Raw genomic sequence first — 20,171 nt, 5'->3', positions numbered from 1 at the left:
CCCCGCCCGAGCCGGCTGCCCGCCTGGCCGGGTCGCCGCGCGGCCGGGTCCCCGCGCCTCGCCCCATGCCCCCGGCCCGGCCCCCTGCGCCTCGCCGCCTCCCCGCGCAGACCCCGCCCCGGCCGGGTCCCCGCGGCGCCCCGCGCGGGGCCACGTGTGCGGGCCGGGCAGGGAGGCGGCCCCGCGCCCTCTCGTTTAAATGTCCCGCTCGGCCGGGGCCGCTCTCTGCGCAGGGACAGGAGCGGCCGCGCTGTGAGGCAGGAGGCGCCCAGCGGAGCCCGCCCGCGCCCTTGCTCCCCGCCCGCCCGGCCCCGCCTGCAGCGCCGGGCAGCTCCCGCGCAGGGCTCGTGCGGCCCGGCAGCCTCTCCCCGGGGTAAGGCGGCCGCGGTGGGGAGGGAATCGGGTGCCTGTGCCCGGGGCCCCCCTTCGGCCCCAGTGGGGGGGGGATGGGATGGATGGACCCGATGCCCCCCAATGCACCCACATCCGCCCCCGAGGGGCTCCCCTCAGGTGCCCCCGCCCGGCGATGAGGACCCCCCCATCCTTGCCGCCCGCGCGTCCGGCGCTCTTTGTGGGGGCTGGGGCGCTGCAGCTGTTGCCGCTCTCGCCTTTGTGAGGCGGTGACCTGCCCCCACCCCCTAACCCTCTGCCTTTCCCTTCTCCTAGGGTTGGAACCAGCCTCTCCCAGTCCCATCCAGGCACCATGCGCAGGGAAAGGTGAGTTTCCTAGCTCCCTGCAGGGCGTGTGGGGGTGGAAAGTGAAGTAGGCCGAGGTCTCCATTAGGCAGATCCCAGAGGAGACTTCCTCGAGGGGTTTATGTCCCTGTATCTCTGTTTCTTGGCAGTGACTACGTGGAGGAGAAGGCTCCCCCCAAGGGTGAGGGTGCTGCCGACCTTGCCATGCGAGCCCGAAAGAGAAAAGCTGATGTGGCGACTGTAAGTACAAAATGGCTCACTTTGATCCTCTAAGTGCTGCTCTGTCATTCCGTGTCCATCTGGACTCTCTGGCTGCTGAAATATTTGGACCGTGGCCTCTTGTGCCCTGGCTGGATTGTGAATGGCCATGTGGCATTCTGACTGCTGTAACTGGCTAAAGTTTTGTGCTCTGTCATGCAACCTATATCTGCCTGGGATAACAACTGGGTTTACATTGGTGTGACTCAGAGTAGAGTTTGGCCTGGAGTCTGTATTCTTGTTAGCACATGGCTCTTTTTTCTTTTTTCCCCATTGTAGTTCCTACAGGATCCTGATGAAGAAATTGTTAAAATGGAAATGAACAAGAGAAAGCAATATGAAAACCAGGTAACTGACTTGGCTAGGGATTTATAGTTACTGATCTTTGTAATTTATAGCGTTTTCTTGGAACTTGTGGCATTTCACCAGCTCTGTGCATACCTCACTTCTAGCATACTGAATGGTATTAGAGGAGGGGAGACTTTTGGCCAGGGAAACTAAGAGAAACCCCTCAATTTACAAGATGACATGGGATCCTTAATGCTGTCGTAAAACAAATAAGATCTGCTTGAATTCTTGTGGTAGTATGACCAAATATCCTGTGTTTTCATGGCCTTTATGGTCTAAGGCCTTAATTTTTCATGGATAGATGACGTCACAGAACATCATTTTCTTCATTAGAGAGCTAAAGCCTAGAACCTATCCATTTCAGTATAATTGACAGTTTGTATTTTTGCAACTGTCTCTACTTTAAACATATATATAAAAAGAGGACATCTGTATGCTTCATCTAGACCATCAATTAATTATTTGTTACTGTGACATTGATTGTTGTCTGAGTGCCAAAAATCAAAACTAGGATTTGGAAATTTACAGTGGATGTAAGTTTTAGTGGCATTACTGGGCCCACAGGTAAGTCATAGTAGTCCCTATAAAGGCACTAGATTTCAGAGAGACCACACTGAATGGCATAGGAGGGCTGGACATGGGGAGAAGAAACATTGTTCTTAGCAGGCAGTGCCAGCTTTCTCTATTTCCCTGTGACAATATTAAGATAACTTAGTTTTGATTTTGAAATAGCGATTGTTCTAAACTTCATTTGTTTGTTCCATTCTCCCATTCTTCCTTTGTTGCACAAATCTGGGTGTACGATCAGTTACTTCCCCACACTTTCATACACAATATGAGATATGTACTGAGTTTGTGAGGATGCGCTCCCTGTATATCTTCAAACGTATGTGCAGATAAAATGTGGTTGAGGCATGAAAAATAAAATATACATATAGGCTCTTCCTTGTTGAGACTTGAGCTAAATAATGCACATATCGAATGATATTTAAGTTATTGTAGTCTTGCATGGGGACTATAGTACCCTGTTTATGCATAAGTAACCCTATTACTGAATAGGGATGTAAGCGAGTAGTTGAGTATTCGACTACCCAATAAGGCTAAGCTTCTCGGATAGTTGAGTCAAGTACTCAGCTAATTGCTTTTCCCCCACCTTGCTCCCTCTATCAGAGGCAGAAAGGGCAGGGGGACAGTAGCCAGTGCTGGGGGAGAGCCAGCTTAAAAGCTGGTTCCCCAGCACTGTTTCTGCGGTGCCACCTGTCAGAGGCAGCAGCGTGGGAGGTTGGAGGTAGCCGAGCCTGCTGCAAAAAGGCGGGTAGGGGAGGCCGCTCCCCACTAGGATCCCCCACAGGTGTGCTGCTGGACCTGGTGCAAGCTGGGACCAAGCAAACGCAGCTCAGTCCTGCTAGTCTGGGACCACTGCAACTCAGCATTTTAAATGTAGTAAGAGCTGGGCAGCTCTTACTACATTTAAATTGCTGAGCTGCAGCGGTCCCAGCTCTGTCCAGGCTTTTGCTGGTCTGGGACCTACCTCTGCTGCGGCTCTGCAGTTTAAATGTAGGAGATGCTGGGCTGCCTGCATGCCCAGCACCTTCTTCTTGTAAAATGCAGAGCCACAGCAGGGGTAGCTCCTGGACTGGCGTGAGCTGGGACAGCGCACCTTTTCTTAGGAATTAACTGTGTAGTCGATACAAATTAGTCAATTACCTGCCTCTTGACATCCTTATTACTGAATAAATCTAATCCAGGAGTGGGCAATAAGCGGCTTTTAGGCCTAACATGGTTCGCCAGGGTTAGTCTCTGGCAGGCTGCCAAACTCTTTGTTTATGTAAGCATCCATAGGTAAACAGTTCACTGTTCCCAGCCAATGGGATCAGTGAGCAGCCATACCTGCGGATGCTCAGGTAAGCAAAGTGTCTGGCAGCCCATCAGGGGCTAACCCTGGTGACCTGTGAACATTCTGCGAGCCGCATATTGGCCACCCCTGATTTAACCAAAAGTGGCAACTGCAAATTTGAAGACTAATGTACTACATAACAGATGGACATCATTATTTGGCATGGTCTCTGCTTGTTGCAACTTTATATACTAGTTATCGCTCAACATATTAAGCAGGGCTCAAATGGTGAGCATTTAATGAGGGAATCTCTCCTTTCCGTCTGTCTTCCTTTTATGCAGTATATTAAAGTAATTTCTCACTTCTGACAAGGAGACCAGTCTGTCCTTCACTGCAGTTCATTTTCTTTGCCCTTCCTAAGAAGCATCCCTGAATTTGAAGCTTTTGGTTTTTAAAAAAATATTACATAGTAGCTACAAACTAAGAAATACGTAGGTTCATGTTATCAGAGATTATCCCCTCCAAAATGGCAGTAGGCAGAAAGCTGACCTGTTTAGCATAAAACATTCTTACTGTAACCTTTTCTTTTGTCGAAGTACAGTCCTGTCTTAACATAAAAATTAGATTTATTTTAATAGATGCTATGGCGATTACTCTAAGGACAAATGGTATATTGAAATACAGTTAAAGCACCAGTCCCTGAAGTGTAAATTAAAACTAAACTTTCTATAACCCACTTGGCACTGATGAAAATAAGGCCTTGTAACTCTAATTCACAAATGAAAGGTACCTGAGTATCAATCTGTACATTAAGAAGATACTATGGATACGTTGTTATAACAGATTAGTTTCATGGATTTGTCAAATGATAACATTTGGCTGCTCAGCAGCAGCTCTTCTGTCTGTGGTGTGACACAAGCTATTCTCTGATATAAATTGCCACAAGTCACTGATGAGACTGTGTGCAGTACCAACAGCAGTAGAGCAAGTTTATATGATTTCTAGTGAGCAAGCAAGATGGTGCATAACAATAGCATAGCAAACTTTAATGTGCCAGTAGCTGTAAGTCCTGTACAGTATACACCACATGGCTTTTTGTATTGTATACTAGCTGAAGCTCCATTTTACTCCATGTATAAAGTAGCACTGTCACATCCCACTTACAGCATGTTAATGCCCAATTCGTTAGCTTGTTTCTGTTGAACATAAGGCCTGAGCTTTTAATTAGGATGCAGTTATCCTTTATGTGGTTTGGAAGGGAGGGGGGCAGGTTATATGAGATTGGTGAAAACAGAATAATGCAGGCATTCTGGTTTTGAAGTAAAGTAACAGGCACTGTTAGCAGTTCTCAGTCTGTTTGTTCATACCTAACATGGCTGCTGATAAACTAGCAGAGGTGGACAAAATATGGCCTGCAGGTCCACTTTCATCTGGTCCACCATTATTCTCTGGGCCACTAAAAGTCCTGTGGACCAGCAGGGCACTAAGGCAGGCTGGCTGCCTACTGTGGCCCCAAGCTACTCCTGGAAGTGGCATATGTCTGCATACCCCAGGAGTGGCAGGGGAGGAAGAGGCAACTCCATGTACTGCCCTTGATCCCAGTACTGTCCTCACAGTGCGGGCAGCACGTGGAATCCGGTTGCTCCCACCTCTTCCCACAAAGGGCATGCAGAGAGATCCCTGCAGCAGTTAGTTGCTTTTGGGGCATGGCATGCACACAGCCTGCCTGAGCCTTGGTGTGCTGCCAGCTGGGAGCCACCTGTGGCAAGTACCTCCTGGCCAGAGCTTGCACTTTGCATCTATGTCCTAGGCCTGAATCCCTTCTTGCACCAAACTCCTGACATCCACTAGGACTCTCTGGTCCAGGAACATCTGTGATCCTACTGGACCACATATGTTGCTGGAACAGAGAGTTCCAGGTTAGAAAGGTATGACCTGTGTATCAATGGAGGGAGAGCAGGGTCTAGGGGAGAGTTTAGGAGCTCTGGAGTAGGGTAGGGTTTGGGGTCCAGGAAGGAGTGTGGGATTTAAGAGGCAGTTTGGATGCAGGAGGAGCTCCAGGTTGGTGCAGTGCAGTGTTGGGGTGTAGGAGAGGGTGAGGGATGTGAAGTGCTGAAGCTCTGGCCAGGAGATACTTGCCACAGGTGGCTCCCAGCTGTCAGGGCAGCGCAGCACAGCAAGGCTCAGGCAGTCTGTGTGCATGCCATGCCCCAAAAGAAGCTAGCTGCTGCATGCCCTTTGTGGGGACAGTGCTGGGATCAGGGGCAGTACATGAAGTTGCCTCTTCCTCCCATGCCACCCTGGGGTATGCTGAATTACACCTATCTCATAGAACTGGAAGGGACCTTGAGAGGTCATGGAGTCCAGTCCCCTGCCCTCGTGGCAGGACCAAGTACCATCCCTGACAAATTCACCCCAGATCCCTAAATGGTCCCCTCAAGGGATGAACTCACAACTTTGGGTTTAGCAGGCCAATGCTCAAACAACTGAGCTATCTCTCCTGCTTCCAGGAGTGGCCTGGTGCCACAGTAAGCAGACAGCCTGCCTTAGTGCAGACTCCCTCCCAGACTTCACACACCTCATCCTCTCCTACACCTCAACACTGCACCAACCTGGAGCTCCCTCTTGCATTCCAAACTCTCTCTCAAATCCCACACTCCTTCCTGGACCCCATTCCCTACCCCACTCCAGAGCTCCTAAACTCTCTCCTAGACCCTGCCCTCCCTCCGTTGATACACAGGTTATACTTCTCTAACCTGGAACTCTCCATTCCAGCAACATATGTGATCCAGTAGAATCACAGATGTTCCTGGACTAGAGAGTCCTGGTGGAGGGCAGGTGTTAGGACACCAGCCAGCATTTGGGAGCCCTGCCCTGGCAGTCCAATTGAGCCAGTGGCTGGTGGCCTGGGAACCGACATCCGGATTATGGGACAGTGGCGGGGGCGGAGGGGCAGAACAGAAATTACTTCTTCATGTCTGGCGAAATCCTTGTTGGAACTGGTCAGGTCCCAAAGGTGCCAGACCAGAGGAGTCCAACCTGTGGTAGAAATGTGCATCCTATGATGACTTACCAAAATTTGTGGATTGCCCCCTATCCCCACCCTATTAAAAATTACTGTCCATTTCTATTTTTCTTGCTTTTTTGAAACTTGCTAGTAGAATGGCCTTGTGTATCTTTCCTGTACTATAATGCTTGGTGCTAGTCTAGACCAGTGTTTCTCAAAGTGATCCGCAAAACCACTTTGAGACAGCTGCTAACTGGCTGTTGTGCTGTGTTTGTTTACCGGCTCCGTGTCCAGAGAGCCTCGTGGCTCCCATTGGTGCTGGTTCATTGTTTGAAGCCAAGGGGAGATACAGGAAATGGTGGCCCGGCCCACAGCTCTTCCCGCAGCTGCAAATGGCAAACCAGAGCCAATTGGAGCCACGAGGCTCTGTGGCCGCAGGTCCGGTAAATAAACACGCTGGAGGGGCCAGTTAGCAGGTTTTTCAAAGTGGTTTTGCATATCACTTTGAGAAGCACTGGTCTAGAATAACTGGAATTACATTACATGTCATTTTCCTTAGGCAAATTGCAGGAGAACAGCATTATTTCTAACATTTGGTTTTAGACCAAGGGTGGGCAAAAGGGCCCCTGTGGACTGGATCCTGCCCCTGGAGGCCCTGCTGCTCCCCTGCCCCCAGGCCAATCAGGACTTGAGGGCAGGGATAGTGCGTGGAGTCTCCTCCCGCTTTGCCCTCACTCTGCAAGGAGTGCATGGCGCTTAGACGCACTGTGTGTTCCTGGCAGGGTGGGAGGAGACTTCTTGCGCTCCCCCATCCCTAGGCCAATCCGGGCCTGTGCGTGGGGAAGCACGGAAGTGTCCTTGCCCCGCTCCTTCCGGGGTGGTCTGGGGTCACTTCAAAAATTTCTGAAGTGGCCCCCGCTCAAATTATTGCCCTTCCCATAGTTAGGGCACTAGTTGCCAGCAGATGCTGGGACTTAGGGATGGACTCATTTTATATCCCTTTCTCTTCTCCTAGTCTCGCCTTCATGACTGGTAACTTCAGCATCCATGCTGACAATCCAGCCAACCTTCTTATGTCTTCTTTGCCTCAGTAATTCTGAATCAATCCCTATATATAGGAGTGGTGTAGACTTTCTTTAGAGCTGTGGGTTGCTGCTTGTTCACTTATGGATAGATTTCTTCATCTGCCTTTCCTTTTTGTCCTGTGGCAGCCAAGCTGTCTTGAATTCTCCAACTCCTTCCTATTGATATAGGTAGGATACAGATAAAATACTGGCTTGTTTGTTCTTAAACACACAGCAGTCATTTCAGTTTTTGAGGTTCCTTGCCAAAGAACTCCGTGGGCCTCACATATAAAATCACTGTTCTTCCACACTAGATTCTTTTGCTTTTCCTTTTTTGCTGAATCCTGGTCTTGGCTTACATCCCACTTCAGCTCCTGCTGCAGCATTGCAGAGTGCCTTTGGAGGAGCCCAGGAACCATAGGATTTCCTCTGCTATGCTGCCAAGATTTTCAGTGGCAACTGCCATCTTGGATTCAAGGGATGTCCCTGCAGAGGAGCTGATTTCAGCTCCAGGATTTGAGGACTAGTTTTATGTAAACCTAAACTAAACTTGGCAAAAAATGAATGTATTTTCATCTAAGCCGTTGCCATTAGTGAAATAAATGGTAAATAGACAATCCTCTCAGTTGATACGCTTCCTCTTCTGAAATTGGTGCTGTCACAAAATCTCTAGCAGTCTCCATCTCCCTTGCCAAAACCCTTGTTTAAAGAAATAATGATCCTTCACTTAAATGACTATAACCTTCCTCCTACCTAGTGTGCTAGATGAGTGAGGGTGTGTCTACACAGGATACTTACTTGAAAATAACGGACATTATTTCAAAATAACATTGTGAGTGTGTACACAGCAATTCCATTATTTCAAAATAATAGATGGCTTATTCTGATTTCTGTAAGCCTCGTTTCACGAGGAATAACATCTATTCTGAAATAGCTATTTCAAAATAGCTGTAGTGTGGACACCTCGCTGCTATTTCAAAATAGCTCCTCCCCAGGACCATTCAAACTAATTATTCCCCAGTGCCTCCTGGGGCTCTAAATCGAGGCAGCATGTCCACATTGGGGAAGCCTGCCTCGGACTAATTTTGAGGCTTCCCTGTAGTGTAAGATTGCTATTTCGAATAGCACATTTCAGAGTGTTTCTTCCGGAATAGTTTATTTCAAAATAAGTGTGCAGTGCAGACATGCCCTGAAAGAGAAGCAAGACGGCTATCTAAAAAGATCTCTCTAAAGATAATCTACCTTGATTGTTACTCTGACCACATCTAGCCCCTCACCTATTATTTCACTCTTAAATGTAATTTTGCTTTTAAACCCAAGCATGTTCTCTCATTCCAATCCTATTTGAGGTTTACTTCTTTTATTGTAAGACATCCAAGCCCTGTAAGTTACTGCACTGATGAATTGCATTACTTTGTGTTCTTCCCATTTGCCTTTATTTTGTCTATATCTTGTCTGTTTAGATTGTGAACTCTTTGGGGCAGGGACATCCCTGAGGAGCCAAGCATGTATGCCATTATGCAGAAAGAATATAATTCTCCTTCCTTACAACTTGTATTCAACACAATCTAATTAATTGTTCTCAAAGGACTGTTGACCAGGCCTGCAATGTAATTGAAGGACAAGTTGTGACTAAAATGTAATTTTGATCCTTCAAGTTAACTTAAGAACTGATGCAACACTTCAAATTTGAAATTCTTAGGGAATCTGCTGTCATATTACTCTGAATGATGCATCTTCTTCTCCTCTCCACTTGAATAGTAACACAAGGGGCATTATGGTCTTAGATACAACTGTATACATCAAGAGTACTCCACATGTGGTCCGTGGGCTACATGCAGCCCACAGCTGGTTTGTTTGCAGCCTGCAGTGCAGTTTGGGGTTCAACACGTGGCTCACGGGTGGAAGCCAAAACAAAAAAGTTGTTAACATAATGGTTTTCTGTTGATAAGTGTTTTAGTAGTTACATTCCTGGACTATCATTGCTCATTAAAAGTGCTGTTATATGGGTGGAAATCGGGTAAATATTGCATTTATTAATATCAGCAGAACTGACTTAAGTGGGGCCTATGTGTTGTGTAATCTTGCCTTAATCTTTGTATTTCTGCCCGTCAGTGTGAAAAGCTATTTGCATGTCTATGCAATCACACTTAAGTTGCGGCCCTCGGCATGTGCCATGAGTATCATAGAGGCCCCCGGGGGCCTCTAAAGTTGAGTACCCCTGGTATGAATGGCTATGACAGATTTGCATGCACAATTCTGAGATTGCTTTTTAAAGAATAAAACTGCCTAGATTGTGTTTCAGGCGGTGGCTCAAGTCGTACAAAGCAAATTTTCACTATGAGTATGAAATGTGGTTCAGTATTCTTGAATCTAATGCTTGGAAAGTTTTGTCAGTTGTGACAAAGCCAGACTAAAACTCTAGGTTTGGAAACTGATTCATAAATTTATTTTTAACCTGTAAAATAAGTGTTTTCTATTCAGAGCAGTTTGGGGTCTTGCTGAAGTTTTGACCCTGCCACTGGTACAAATGACATCCCTTTTCAGTAAGATGATTGCCTCCAGTGCTAGGCTCAAATGCCAAGTTTTAATTAAAATAAAAATAAATGTGCTTACGCATGGTGATAGGATTTGTTTCTTACTTATGAACTTCCAAAACACTGGGCTAAGCAACATGGGCTCTGTCTTTAGGAACTGGAGTGGTAACTTTACACCGATATCTTTTTTTTAAATCTGTTTGCCAAGATAAGCCTTCTTTAAAGGAAAGTAGCAGTAGTTCTGTGTCCTGTTCCAAATACACAAACAAGTTCCAAATACACAAACAAGAAGTTAGAGTGGGGAAAATGCTAGGTATTTAACATTTTTCAAATTTGTTAGTATCTGTTCTATATATGAACAGTCTAGCTATTATGAGTTTGTTCATTCTTTTTTGAGACTGAACATCTTATGGCAAACAAAATATATGCAGTCATTTTTCATATATCTGAAGTGATAGCTAAGTGTTTGCTTTCTGCTTAACTATCTTCACAAGAGGAGCAGTCAATAATCTGACTCTTAAAAGACAAAACAAAATCAGCATTCCTCTGCTGTGGTTATTATCAAGGACGTTTTGTGCAAAAGCTGGATCTTTGTCTAAGAATCCCATTTGCTTATTCTTCACCTGAGTTCTTATCCTTGATAGTTGTTTTAACATAAATGCAAAATGCCTCATGTGGCACGTGACCAGAATTCATCCCCAAGTTTGATCTGCTGTTGTTGGATCAGGAGTGCCAGGCCCAGGCCGGGGAAGCTGACTGGGATTCTGACACCGAAGGATCAGAGAGATTAGCACTTTTTTGGGGGCGGGGCGCGGGAGAGGAGTGAGGGGGAATAAGCAGACGTGATTCCCAGATAAAAATCCTGCTTTCATTCAAAATCTCCTTCCACCCAGAACATAGCAACAGAACTCTCTCTATATAGAATGCTTTTCTCTCTGGGACATCTGTCACCCTTCAGTCCAAAACCATGAATAGTAAATGACTTGTTTAAGAACAGCAATTGAAAGTCTGTCTTAATGTGAAAATATACCTTTAAACTTGTTTTCAATTTTAGCTACCTAATAGGAGTGACCACCTCTCTGATGTTATGCGTCTTGTCTGTAGTCTTTGTGCATTAATAGCCCTAGAAACTATAAAACCAGTTATAGTGCAACATTTTTTTTCTTTCCTTTAATAGCCATCTTGGAATAAGGATGTCCAGAAAAGTCCCCATATGCTGATTCCCACACCAGATAAAGATGAGCCAGTTAATATTGGCTTCTCTCATTTTGTACACCTAAGACTTAGTCCATCTAGAGCTTCACCGCTACCAATTCTGGGGTAATTGTATTTCATTCCCCTTTTCTTTGTCTGTCCCATTCATCACTTAACAGTTGATACTTAACATATTTTTTTTTCTTAGCTGGGCGAATAGAGAGGATGTATGGAAAATCATGCTAAACAAAGAACAGACATATGTGAGGGATAAAGAATATATGAAAAAGCACCCTCTCTTGCAACCTAAAATGCGAACAATTCTTCTAGACTGGCTAATGGAGGTGAGTTTTGCTGCTCTTGCTAATGCTTAATTAAGCATTCTGTAGGTAAGTATAGAGATGTCCTGAATAACATGGATTTTTCTAAATACCTAATATGATCTGCATTTTCATGAACTTTATTTAATGCATAAAGCACGAGAATACTAGTGGAACTTATTCTACTTAGTGTGACATCTAAGAAATTTTACCGGAGTGTTGGCACCAAATAAATAGAACTTAATGGTTTTAGTTTCAAGTGTGCAAGCTGATAAACTATTCTTATATTAGATTTTAAATTCACTGAATATAAGTTTGGTAATGCCTACTTCTGCCTGGAACTTAACTTAGTGTTTCATGTATTGCAGCATTTTGTAGTTTAGACTAAAGCAGAACAAACAAAATTCTGGTGGAGGGGAAGAAATGGTATGTATAGAGAAGTTGGGAACTCCATAGCTCTTAATGTTTCATAATTTTGATAACTGATTTCAGAAAGGTAGCCATATTCATCTGTTTTAGGGATATAAAGGACTAGTTGACTATCCGATAAACATTTGCTTATCGGATAATTGACAAGATAGTCGACTAGTCACCCCCCTTCCCTCCCCCCGCTGCTTCTATCTGATAGAGGCAGCAAGGATGGGGGAGAAGAGGGGGGAACTTAAAAGCAGCAGCACTGCACGGCGCCCTGGTCAGCTGCTCTGTGTGGCGCTGCTGTTTTGAATGCTGTGGGGAGCCTAGCATCAGGCTCCTTGCAGCATTTCAAAGTGGTAGCACCACGTGGAGTCCAGGATCAGCTGGGGGGGGCTCCGTGCGGTGTTGTCGCTTTGAAATGCTGCGTGGAGCCCAGGATCAGCTAACCATGGGCTCCATGCAGCATGCCATCTTTGAAATGTACAAGAGTCCACAGCGGGGGGCTCTTGTGCATTTCAAAGAAGAAGTGCAGCATGGAGCCTGGGGCCAGTGCAAATCACCCACTGACCCCAGGCTTCATGCGGTGGGGCTCTTGTGCATTTCAAAGTGGAAGCACCCATTTGGAGCCCAGAGTCAGCAGGATTTCCTGCTGGCCTGAGCTACATGTGGTGGTCCAACTTTGAAATGCGCAATAGCCCCTTCTGGGGTTCTTGCACATTTCAAAGGTAGAACGTGAAAGTACTTATCTACTAGTCGAGTAGTCAGTGGAAATTCCATCAACTACTTGAGTAGCAAATTAATTGCTACTTAAGATCCCTAGTCTGTTTAATAAGAAACAGGATTCCTTGTTATAATTCTAATTAGTTTCTGCATACACTACATGATATATAACTGTTTCTAATATTTTGTTAGTCTATAAAGTGCTACCAGACCATTTGTTGTTTGTTTCTAGTTGTTTGTTTCTAATATGATTATCTTAAAATTGAAAATATGCTATTTTTAAATATTCTTGTACCACAGTACCATCTTGTTGGCCACCTATTGGCTTAGAAATCTGACAAGTTCTGTCTCAATTACAACCAGTTTGAGATTTCCCCCCCTCCCCTGTTTTGAAGTGTGGGGAGGCTACATGTTTGAGAAAATGAAGGCCTGATACTCTGGTCTTGTGACATGCATGCTTTCCTAAATTATTTTGTTGTTGTTGTTTTTGGAAAATCAAAGGCAGCCACTTAAAAATTCCTTTTATGAAAAGAACCCCAATATGAAACCATTGAACTCCCAGGCTTGGTCTATACTATTCAGTTAAGGCAACATAAGCCATGTTATGTCGCCCTAATTATGTCAGTGTACACGCTACAGCGTTGTCCCACCAATGTAAGTGCCATATTATACCAACATAGTTCCACTTCCATGAGAATGCTTATGTTGGTGTAGTGCCTATTTCGGTGTAGTCAGGGCAACCCAGTGTCTGACAAGAAAGCTGAGCAGCTCTCCTTTTGCATTTGGGCTGCTGGCCAGAGGCTCCCTGCTTATGGAGCTGAGAAACCTGGATAGCTGTGTGGGGAGAAGCTGAACTCACTGCACTCCCATGCTGCCCCTCTTTGATTTGTGAAAGTGTTCCTGGTGAGTTCACCTTTCGGAAGGAGGGCAGTGTGAACATCAGCCACCACAGTAATTACTGAGATTGAAGGATCACAGATGTTCCCTAGAAGATCATCAGTGCAGTGGTGGAAAGTCGACCTACCATTGGTCCACTTAAGGTTGTAGTGTGAACGTGCCCCCACTTTTCTTATCCTATATTTGATTTCTTCTCTCTTTATACTAAAAGCTTCTGTATGAAATATATCCCTAGATTTGCCATATTAAATGTTATACACTTCTTGAAACAAAACCCCCATTTTAGATGCTTGAGTTGGCTGGATTCAAGGACTTGAACGTACTCTATACTTATATCAGTAACTGCTTATTTCTTGCAGGTTTGTGAGGTCTACAAGCTTCACAGAGAGACCTTTTACTTGGCACAAGATTTCTTTGATCGGTTTATGGCAACACAACAAAACATTGTAAAAACACTATTGCAGCTCATTGGCATTTCATCTTTATTCATAGCTGCAAAGCTTGAGGTTTGTGGGAAGAAAGAAAATTCAACTCTTGCTACAATTCTTTTTTTGGCCCATATTATTATAATTTTAGTTTTACACTACAGTTTGGACCTCCCTGGTCCGGCACTCTTAGGATCTGAATGGTTCTGAATGAGGGAATTTGCCAGATCGGGGTACATCACCTGTCATCGGCCTCCCAGGACACTGCTCCTCCTTCTGGCTGGCTCTTAAAAAGCCTACTGGTTCCAGCCTACTGCTGTCAGTCTGCTGGGGCTCTCCCAAATGGAACTCCCTAGCTGCTATAGTCCTGCTTCTGTCCCACCTGGCTGGGGCTTCCCAAGCAGCCTTGCTGCTGCTGTGTCCAGCTGGAGCTCCCTGGAGATGGGGCTGCCCAGCTGCCCTGCTGCTGCCATGCCCAGTAGGGACTCCTGAGGGATGGGGCTCCCTGCTGCTGGGCTGCCGATTGGCTTGCATTCACTGGCATCGGGGCTTTCTTGATCACAAATGTTGCTGGACCAGAGAGTCCCAGATTTAGGAGGTTCAGCCTGTATTTGAAATATTCAGGGGGATTTTACATGTGAAATAACTACATTCTACTTAAATTATACTTTTGATCTTTTATCTTTCAGGAAATCTATCCACCAAAGTTGCACCAGTTCGCTTATGTTACAGATGGAGCTTGTGCAGAAGATGAAATCCTTAGCATGGAAGTGATTATTATGAAGGTAGTTACAACACTATATCACTTTACATTACTGTAAGGACCAAAATGTGGTGTGATCAGACTACAGTAAAGAGCTACAATTAGTGTTGTAATATTCTGATAGAGAATTATTTTCCTTTAGTTAAAGCTAGTGACCTGTAAGATGTAGTAATTGCATACTTTTAAAATGTTACACATAAGGTGGTTTGATTAGGTTTTTTTACATTTTTTTACATTTGATTAGGTTTTTTTACATTTTCAATTTCACTGAAACAGAACACTGTTTTCTTTACACTGCTACCGTAAATGAGAATGCAGTTTCTCATCAGCAGTAAGTAGTGATGTAAAGCGTACGCTGCATATTCTAATATTCACATCTTTGTTAACATTTTCATCAACTTTATATATATTTCTTTCTAGGAGCTTAATTGGAACTTAAATCCACTGACTGTTGTATCATGGCTGAATATTTACATGCAAGTTGCATATCTAAATGAGCTTTATGAAGTGCTGCTTCCACAATATCCCCAGCAAATCTTTGTACAGATAGCAGAGGTAAGGTTGATTTAATCCCCAAGCACTATAAATACATCTCATGCTAAGACTTGTTACATGTGACAATCTCATATTACAAATTAGTAGCCTGTCTTCTCCCTGTGTAGCTTCTGGATCTCTGTGTGCTCGATATTGGCTGCTTGGAATATACATATGGAGTACTTGCCGCATCTGCTTTGTACCACTTCTCGTCATCTGAAGTGATGCAGAAAGTTTCGGGTAATTAACACTTTCTAGTTGCAAATGTTTGCTTGACAAGTAGGTTAACCTAAGACTCACATAAGTATCTTTACCTTCCAGGTTACGAATGGCATGATGTAGAAGAGTGTGTAAAATGGATGGTTCCATTTGCTATTGCTATAAGGGAAGCAGGAAGCTCCAAACTCAAACACTTCAGAGGCATAGCTCCTGAAGATTTGCACAATATACAGACACACATAAACAGCTTGGATTTGCTGGTATGTATTTTTTTATCTTTATGTAATCTCTATAGGCAAAACTATATTGTAGAGTATAGGAATTACAAGGCTTTTTTTTTAAATTTGTGACCCGATAAGAGTAAAGTCATAAACTAAATGACTTTAAGAAGTGATTTAAGAAGTACAGGTTGAACCTCTCTGGTTTGACAATATCTGCAGTCCAATATCTGTGGCTCGGATATTCACTTATTGTGGGTGTAGCCAAGTTTCCCACAGTCCCATAAAGTTTGTTTGCAGCCACTAGCCCTGGCTCTCAATGTTCAGTACTGTTATTTAGCGCTAAGTTATCTCTAAATGTCTTCTAAGAGCCTAGTAAGCAGTAGAAGTATTGGTAATGCTGCTAGATAATGCAGACCTCCCATAGTTCAGTAGTCAAGGGTGGCATCAGTCAGGTCCTAAGGGTGTCGAACTAGAGAAGTTAAACCTGTGTACGTTGTGTCAGAAACAGATTACCATCTTACAGACTCGCTTTCCCCTAGCTTGGGATGGTTCAGATACTTCATATTGGGCTTATTTTTTTTTCATAAAAATTATAGAACATGCTGCTTTCTCGTGATGTTTGGAAAGCTATACTGTTCTAACTTTTAGGAAAGAAAAAAGTCCTCCACTTGTATGGCAGCTTTTTGAATTATTTTAAAGCTTTTTTTCCTCTGCCTGTAACTACATACTCTGGTGGTTTGTTTTTGTTTTTTGTTTTTGTTTTTTCCAGACCATATAAATCTTTCGCCTTTTACTGTAGACCCCGTAGAATCAATATCTTCTGAATCCAAGATTTGCTAGCAATTGACTAGTTGAATGAGTCAAATAATAATATTTTAAGGGTCAGAATGTATTTGCTTGATACAATTACAGTTCCCTGTATCATAAACTGGAGCTAGTGAATAAAAATTTAATTCTTTTTAATCAAAATCATTTTAATGTAATGGATTATAAAAAATGACTAAAACTTAGTAGCAACTGGAATTCTGCATTTGTATACACTTTAAGGTCTACAGATAATACTGATACTATGAATAAAATTCAAAATGATGCTGACTTTGATCTATCATGATTTATAGTATTTGACGAGGGATATAATACATGCATCTTATTACAGTAAAGTTGTTGGTAGGTTTGTATAGGAACTAGGGATGTTAGTGTAACTGACTAACCATTTAACTGATAAGCTGATGCTTATCAGTTAATGGTGTGGATTAAATTCAGCCAGCTCCTGGGGAGGGGGCTTCAGGGCTGTCCACTTCACTCTCAAGGAGGTAGCTTCGCTGTGGCAGTGAAGCCACATTTCTGAGAGCAGAGCCAGCAGCTCCTGTTGGCCCAGCTCCTGCGGTAGGAGGCTTCCCTCCCTCAGAGCTGGACCAGCAGGGATTGGCAACCTGGCTCTTGGGAAAGTGGCTTCTCTGGCTGGGAAATCTCCCTGGAAGTAGAGCCAGCGTCCCCTGTGGCAGGAACCCACCTGCCTGGGAGCCAAGCTGGTAGAGACTGGTGGCCCCATTCCCGTGGAGGCTTCTCTGCAGACTCTGCAATATAAAGCTATTTAAACTTTATACTGTAGGGTCTGCAGCATGTAACCACTGAGATTGTCAGCGGTTACACGGTTACCTATTTAACTGACTTTTAGCATCCTCATGGGAACCTGCCAAACTTCACTCTGGGCTCATGTTGGTGTTACTTTTAAGACAAAGCTGAAATTGGAAAATTATCTAAATTGAAGAATTAGCACTGCTGCATTACTCTTACTTACTCTATCAGCCGGTTGTTCAGTCTTTCTTGGCTTTGAAGCAACTTCAGTGGTATAGTGTAAGAATTCTAAAATGTGATAATAGACTGGTGAAAACATGAGCGGGGTTTCAATGGGGTAAATGATAGCTTTGGAAACATAATGAGGCATTACTTGAATGATATTTAAATGCTCAAGTCTTTTGCATCGTGTATTAATATGAATGGCAGAAATGTCAAATTTAGTTTCATAACACACTAACTTAAATATTATTTTACTTGTTTAGGACAAAGCTCAAGCAAAACAGACCATGTTGGCTGAGCAAAATAGGACTTCTCCTTTACCCAGTGGTGTCCTGACACCACCTCAGAGTAGTAAGAAACAGTCCACTGGGCTGTAGCTACTATGACTGCAAACTGTCTACATCAGAAAGAATTCAGCTGAAGTGCCTGTTTTTGCTGGTTCTGAATCCTGCTCCATTATGGAAATGCTGCCAGTGAAGTTTATAAGCTTTTATGGATTCTAAAAAAGAAACTTGCAATCTTTTGTGACAGAAGAATCTTCTATATGTATTTTTATTAACTATTGATATTTTAAATAAATGGATCAAGCACACCAGCCACTTAAAAGAACGCTGAAGAGTGCTCCAAATGCTGCTAAGGAAGGTAATACTTGATGTGACCAACTATTCAGAAAAAAGGCTTGAAGTTAAAAACTGCAACTGTGTCTTTGGATAACCCTGGGTCATTTCACCTTGTGGGGGCAAATGGGCTTGAGAATGCTGTGGAAGTCTTCATTTTAGAGCCTCTTTTCAAGTTGTTTGCTACAACTTGTTGAGTTTTTAAAAACCCTTTACATGAATGCTGCTATGTCTCTGTATATCAATTTTTAAATAAAAATGCTGTCCAAGACAGCTGGTTTTATGTGTATTTGATGTATTTTCTTTGTGGTAAATGTAGCTGTTTCAGAGCAGAAAACATGGGGCTGTGGGGATTGTTAAAGTAAGGATATCTTCTGCTACCACCAACTGCTTCCCTGAGAACTAAGAGTACGTCTACACTGCATGCTTATTTCAAAATAAGCTATTCTGGGATAATTATTCCAAAATATCTTATTTCGAAATAGCATATCTACATTGCAGGGAAGCCTCAAAATTAGTCCGGGGCAGGCTTTCCTTAATGTAGACATGCTATCTTAATTTAGAGCCCCAGGAGGCATTGGGGAAGAATAACTTAGAATGGCTCTGGTGAGGGACTATTTTAAAATAGCAGCAGTGGTGCATCGACACACGCCTTATTTCAAAATAGCCGTAGGTGTTATTTCTCATAGAATGAGATTTACAGATTTCAGAATAAACTGTCTGTTATTTTGACATTATTTTGAAATAATGGAATGGCTGTGCAGACATTATTTCAAAATAATACTAATTATCTCTAAATAAAGGTGCAGTGTAGATGCACCTTTAGTCTCTTCTAGGATACAGAAATACAAGCATCTAGATTCTAGAGAATGAAGCTGATAATGCAATTGATAACAGGAAATAGTGGGGTGGTCCCCCCCCCCCAAGTATGTTGACTGACTGCTTCTGGAAGCTGGTATTCTACTTCCATGTATTGCAGAGAGGAGATGTAAAACAGTTCATGGCATTTGTTTTTCTAAATGTCAGCAATTTCTGTTGCAAATTCAGTGCTGAACATTCTGGAAGGTTTTCAACATTACTCATGCTAGCTTCTCATAAGCTAAACAGGAACACATGAAACAGGAATGGAATATGAGTTGTTTGGTGTTTTCATTAAATTCTGGGCATTCAAACTAAAGCTTGCTGCTCACTAGTATTTGGAAGTAATTCAGTGGGGGGAGGGGTAGAAATGACAATCTAAAGGCCTGGTACAGCCTCTCTCCGAGTTCCGAACAAGTTATGGACCAAACACTTGGCCGTAACTTGATCCATTTGTATCTCGGACCCCACTGAGTTACAAACAGCACGGTTGCGTGTAAGTGCGGGTCGCTTTTGTAACTCGGGGACCGCCTTTACGACTGCTCCATGGGAGCTTTGGTCGTAAGTGCGAACGGTCGTAACTCGACTGTTTGCAACTCGGGGAGCAGCTGTACATTGACAAAGCATAGACTAGATCAAGTGTTTAAATAATGCTACCAGTACTTAAAGAATTCATTGTATCTTAGTGATGTTATTCAGTCTATTGAAAGATCCTCTTCTGAAAGATTGTACATTGGACAAAGGCGCGTCTGGACAGCGGCGCTACTTTGGGATACTTTCAGTATCCTGAAATAGCATTTTCTGCATCTTGGCAGCGCACCCATTATTTCAAAATAGCTTTAGAAATAATGGGGGTGCTATTCTGATGTCCCTGTAAACCTCGTTTCACAAGGATTAAAGGACATTTCAGAATAACACTCTATTTTGAAACTCTAAATAAGCTATGCAATTTGCGTAGCTCAAATTGTGTAGCTTATTTCAAGCTAAGGGTGCAGTGTAGACGCATCCTGAAAGAATAAGTATAATGCAAGTTGAACAAGTTGGCAGCTACCACATGAAGTTCTCACTTCTCGTAGCAGATATGACTGAGGGTGAGGCATGGACCCTATTGAAAGAAATGTTAGAAATGCTCGTGAGTGGTGAAAATGCATATAGCTTAGTACTACACTTAAATATCCTCACACACATTTGCTCAGGTTTTAAATGATTTCAGAATTGTTTCATTAAAGAGTAGTCTAGACATACCTTGTAACTGATGAAAAATCATTCCTGTCATTATTTCTAGTGCTTTCTCTAAAAGCTTCAGTATTAAATAATGAGCACCACATACAAACTCCCAATTGACTGTATTTAATGGCACGTTTCACTTTTAATGTAGGACTTTAATAGTCTGCCCTCTCCAGTTGTGAAATATTGAAGTCCGCAAACATGGTGAATGTGAC

General features: G+C 43.5%; 1 protein-coding gene across 1 annotated transcript; it reads left to right on the top strand.

Moving 5' to 3' along the window:
- The first annotated feature begins 59 nt into the window (after positions 1-59).
- CCNE1 (cyclin E1) lies at positions 60-18,160 on the top strand. The gene is made up of 12 exons (XM_075940176.1): positions 60-373; positions 667-717; positions 846-936; positions 1,234-1,302; positions 10,925-11,067; positions 11,150-11,285; positions 13,652-13,798; positions 14,407-14,502; positions 14,901-15,035; positions 15,143-15,254; positions 15,336-15,493; positions 17,518-18,160. Exons 1-12 carry the CDS (start codon positions 66-68, stop codon positions 17,629-17,631), a joined length of 1,560 nt encoding a protein of 519 aa, XP_075796291.1. The 5' UTR covers positions 60-65; the 3' UTR covers positions 17,632-18,160.
- The last annotated feature ends 2,011 nt before the right edge of the window (positions 18,161-20,171 follow it).

Source organism: Pelodiscus sinensis, chromosome 12 (assembly GCF_049634645.1).
Source record: "Pelodiscus sinensis isolate JC-2024 chromosome 12, ASM4963464v1, whole genome shotgun sequence".
NCBI lineage: Eukaryota > Metazoa > Chordata > Testudines > Trionychidae > Pelodiscus > Pelodiscus sinensis.
Note: the sequence above shows the minus strand (reverse complement) of the source record. Positions and strands in the feature narration are given on the sequence as shown.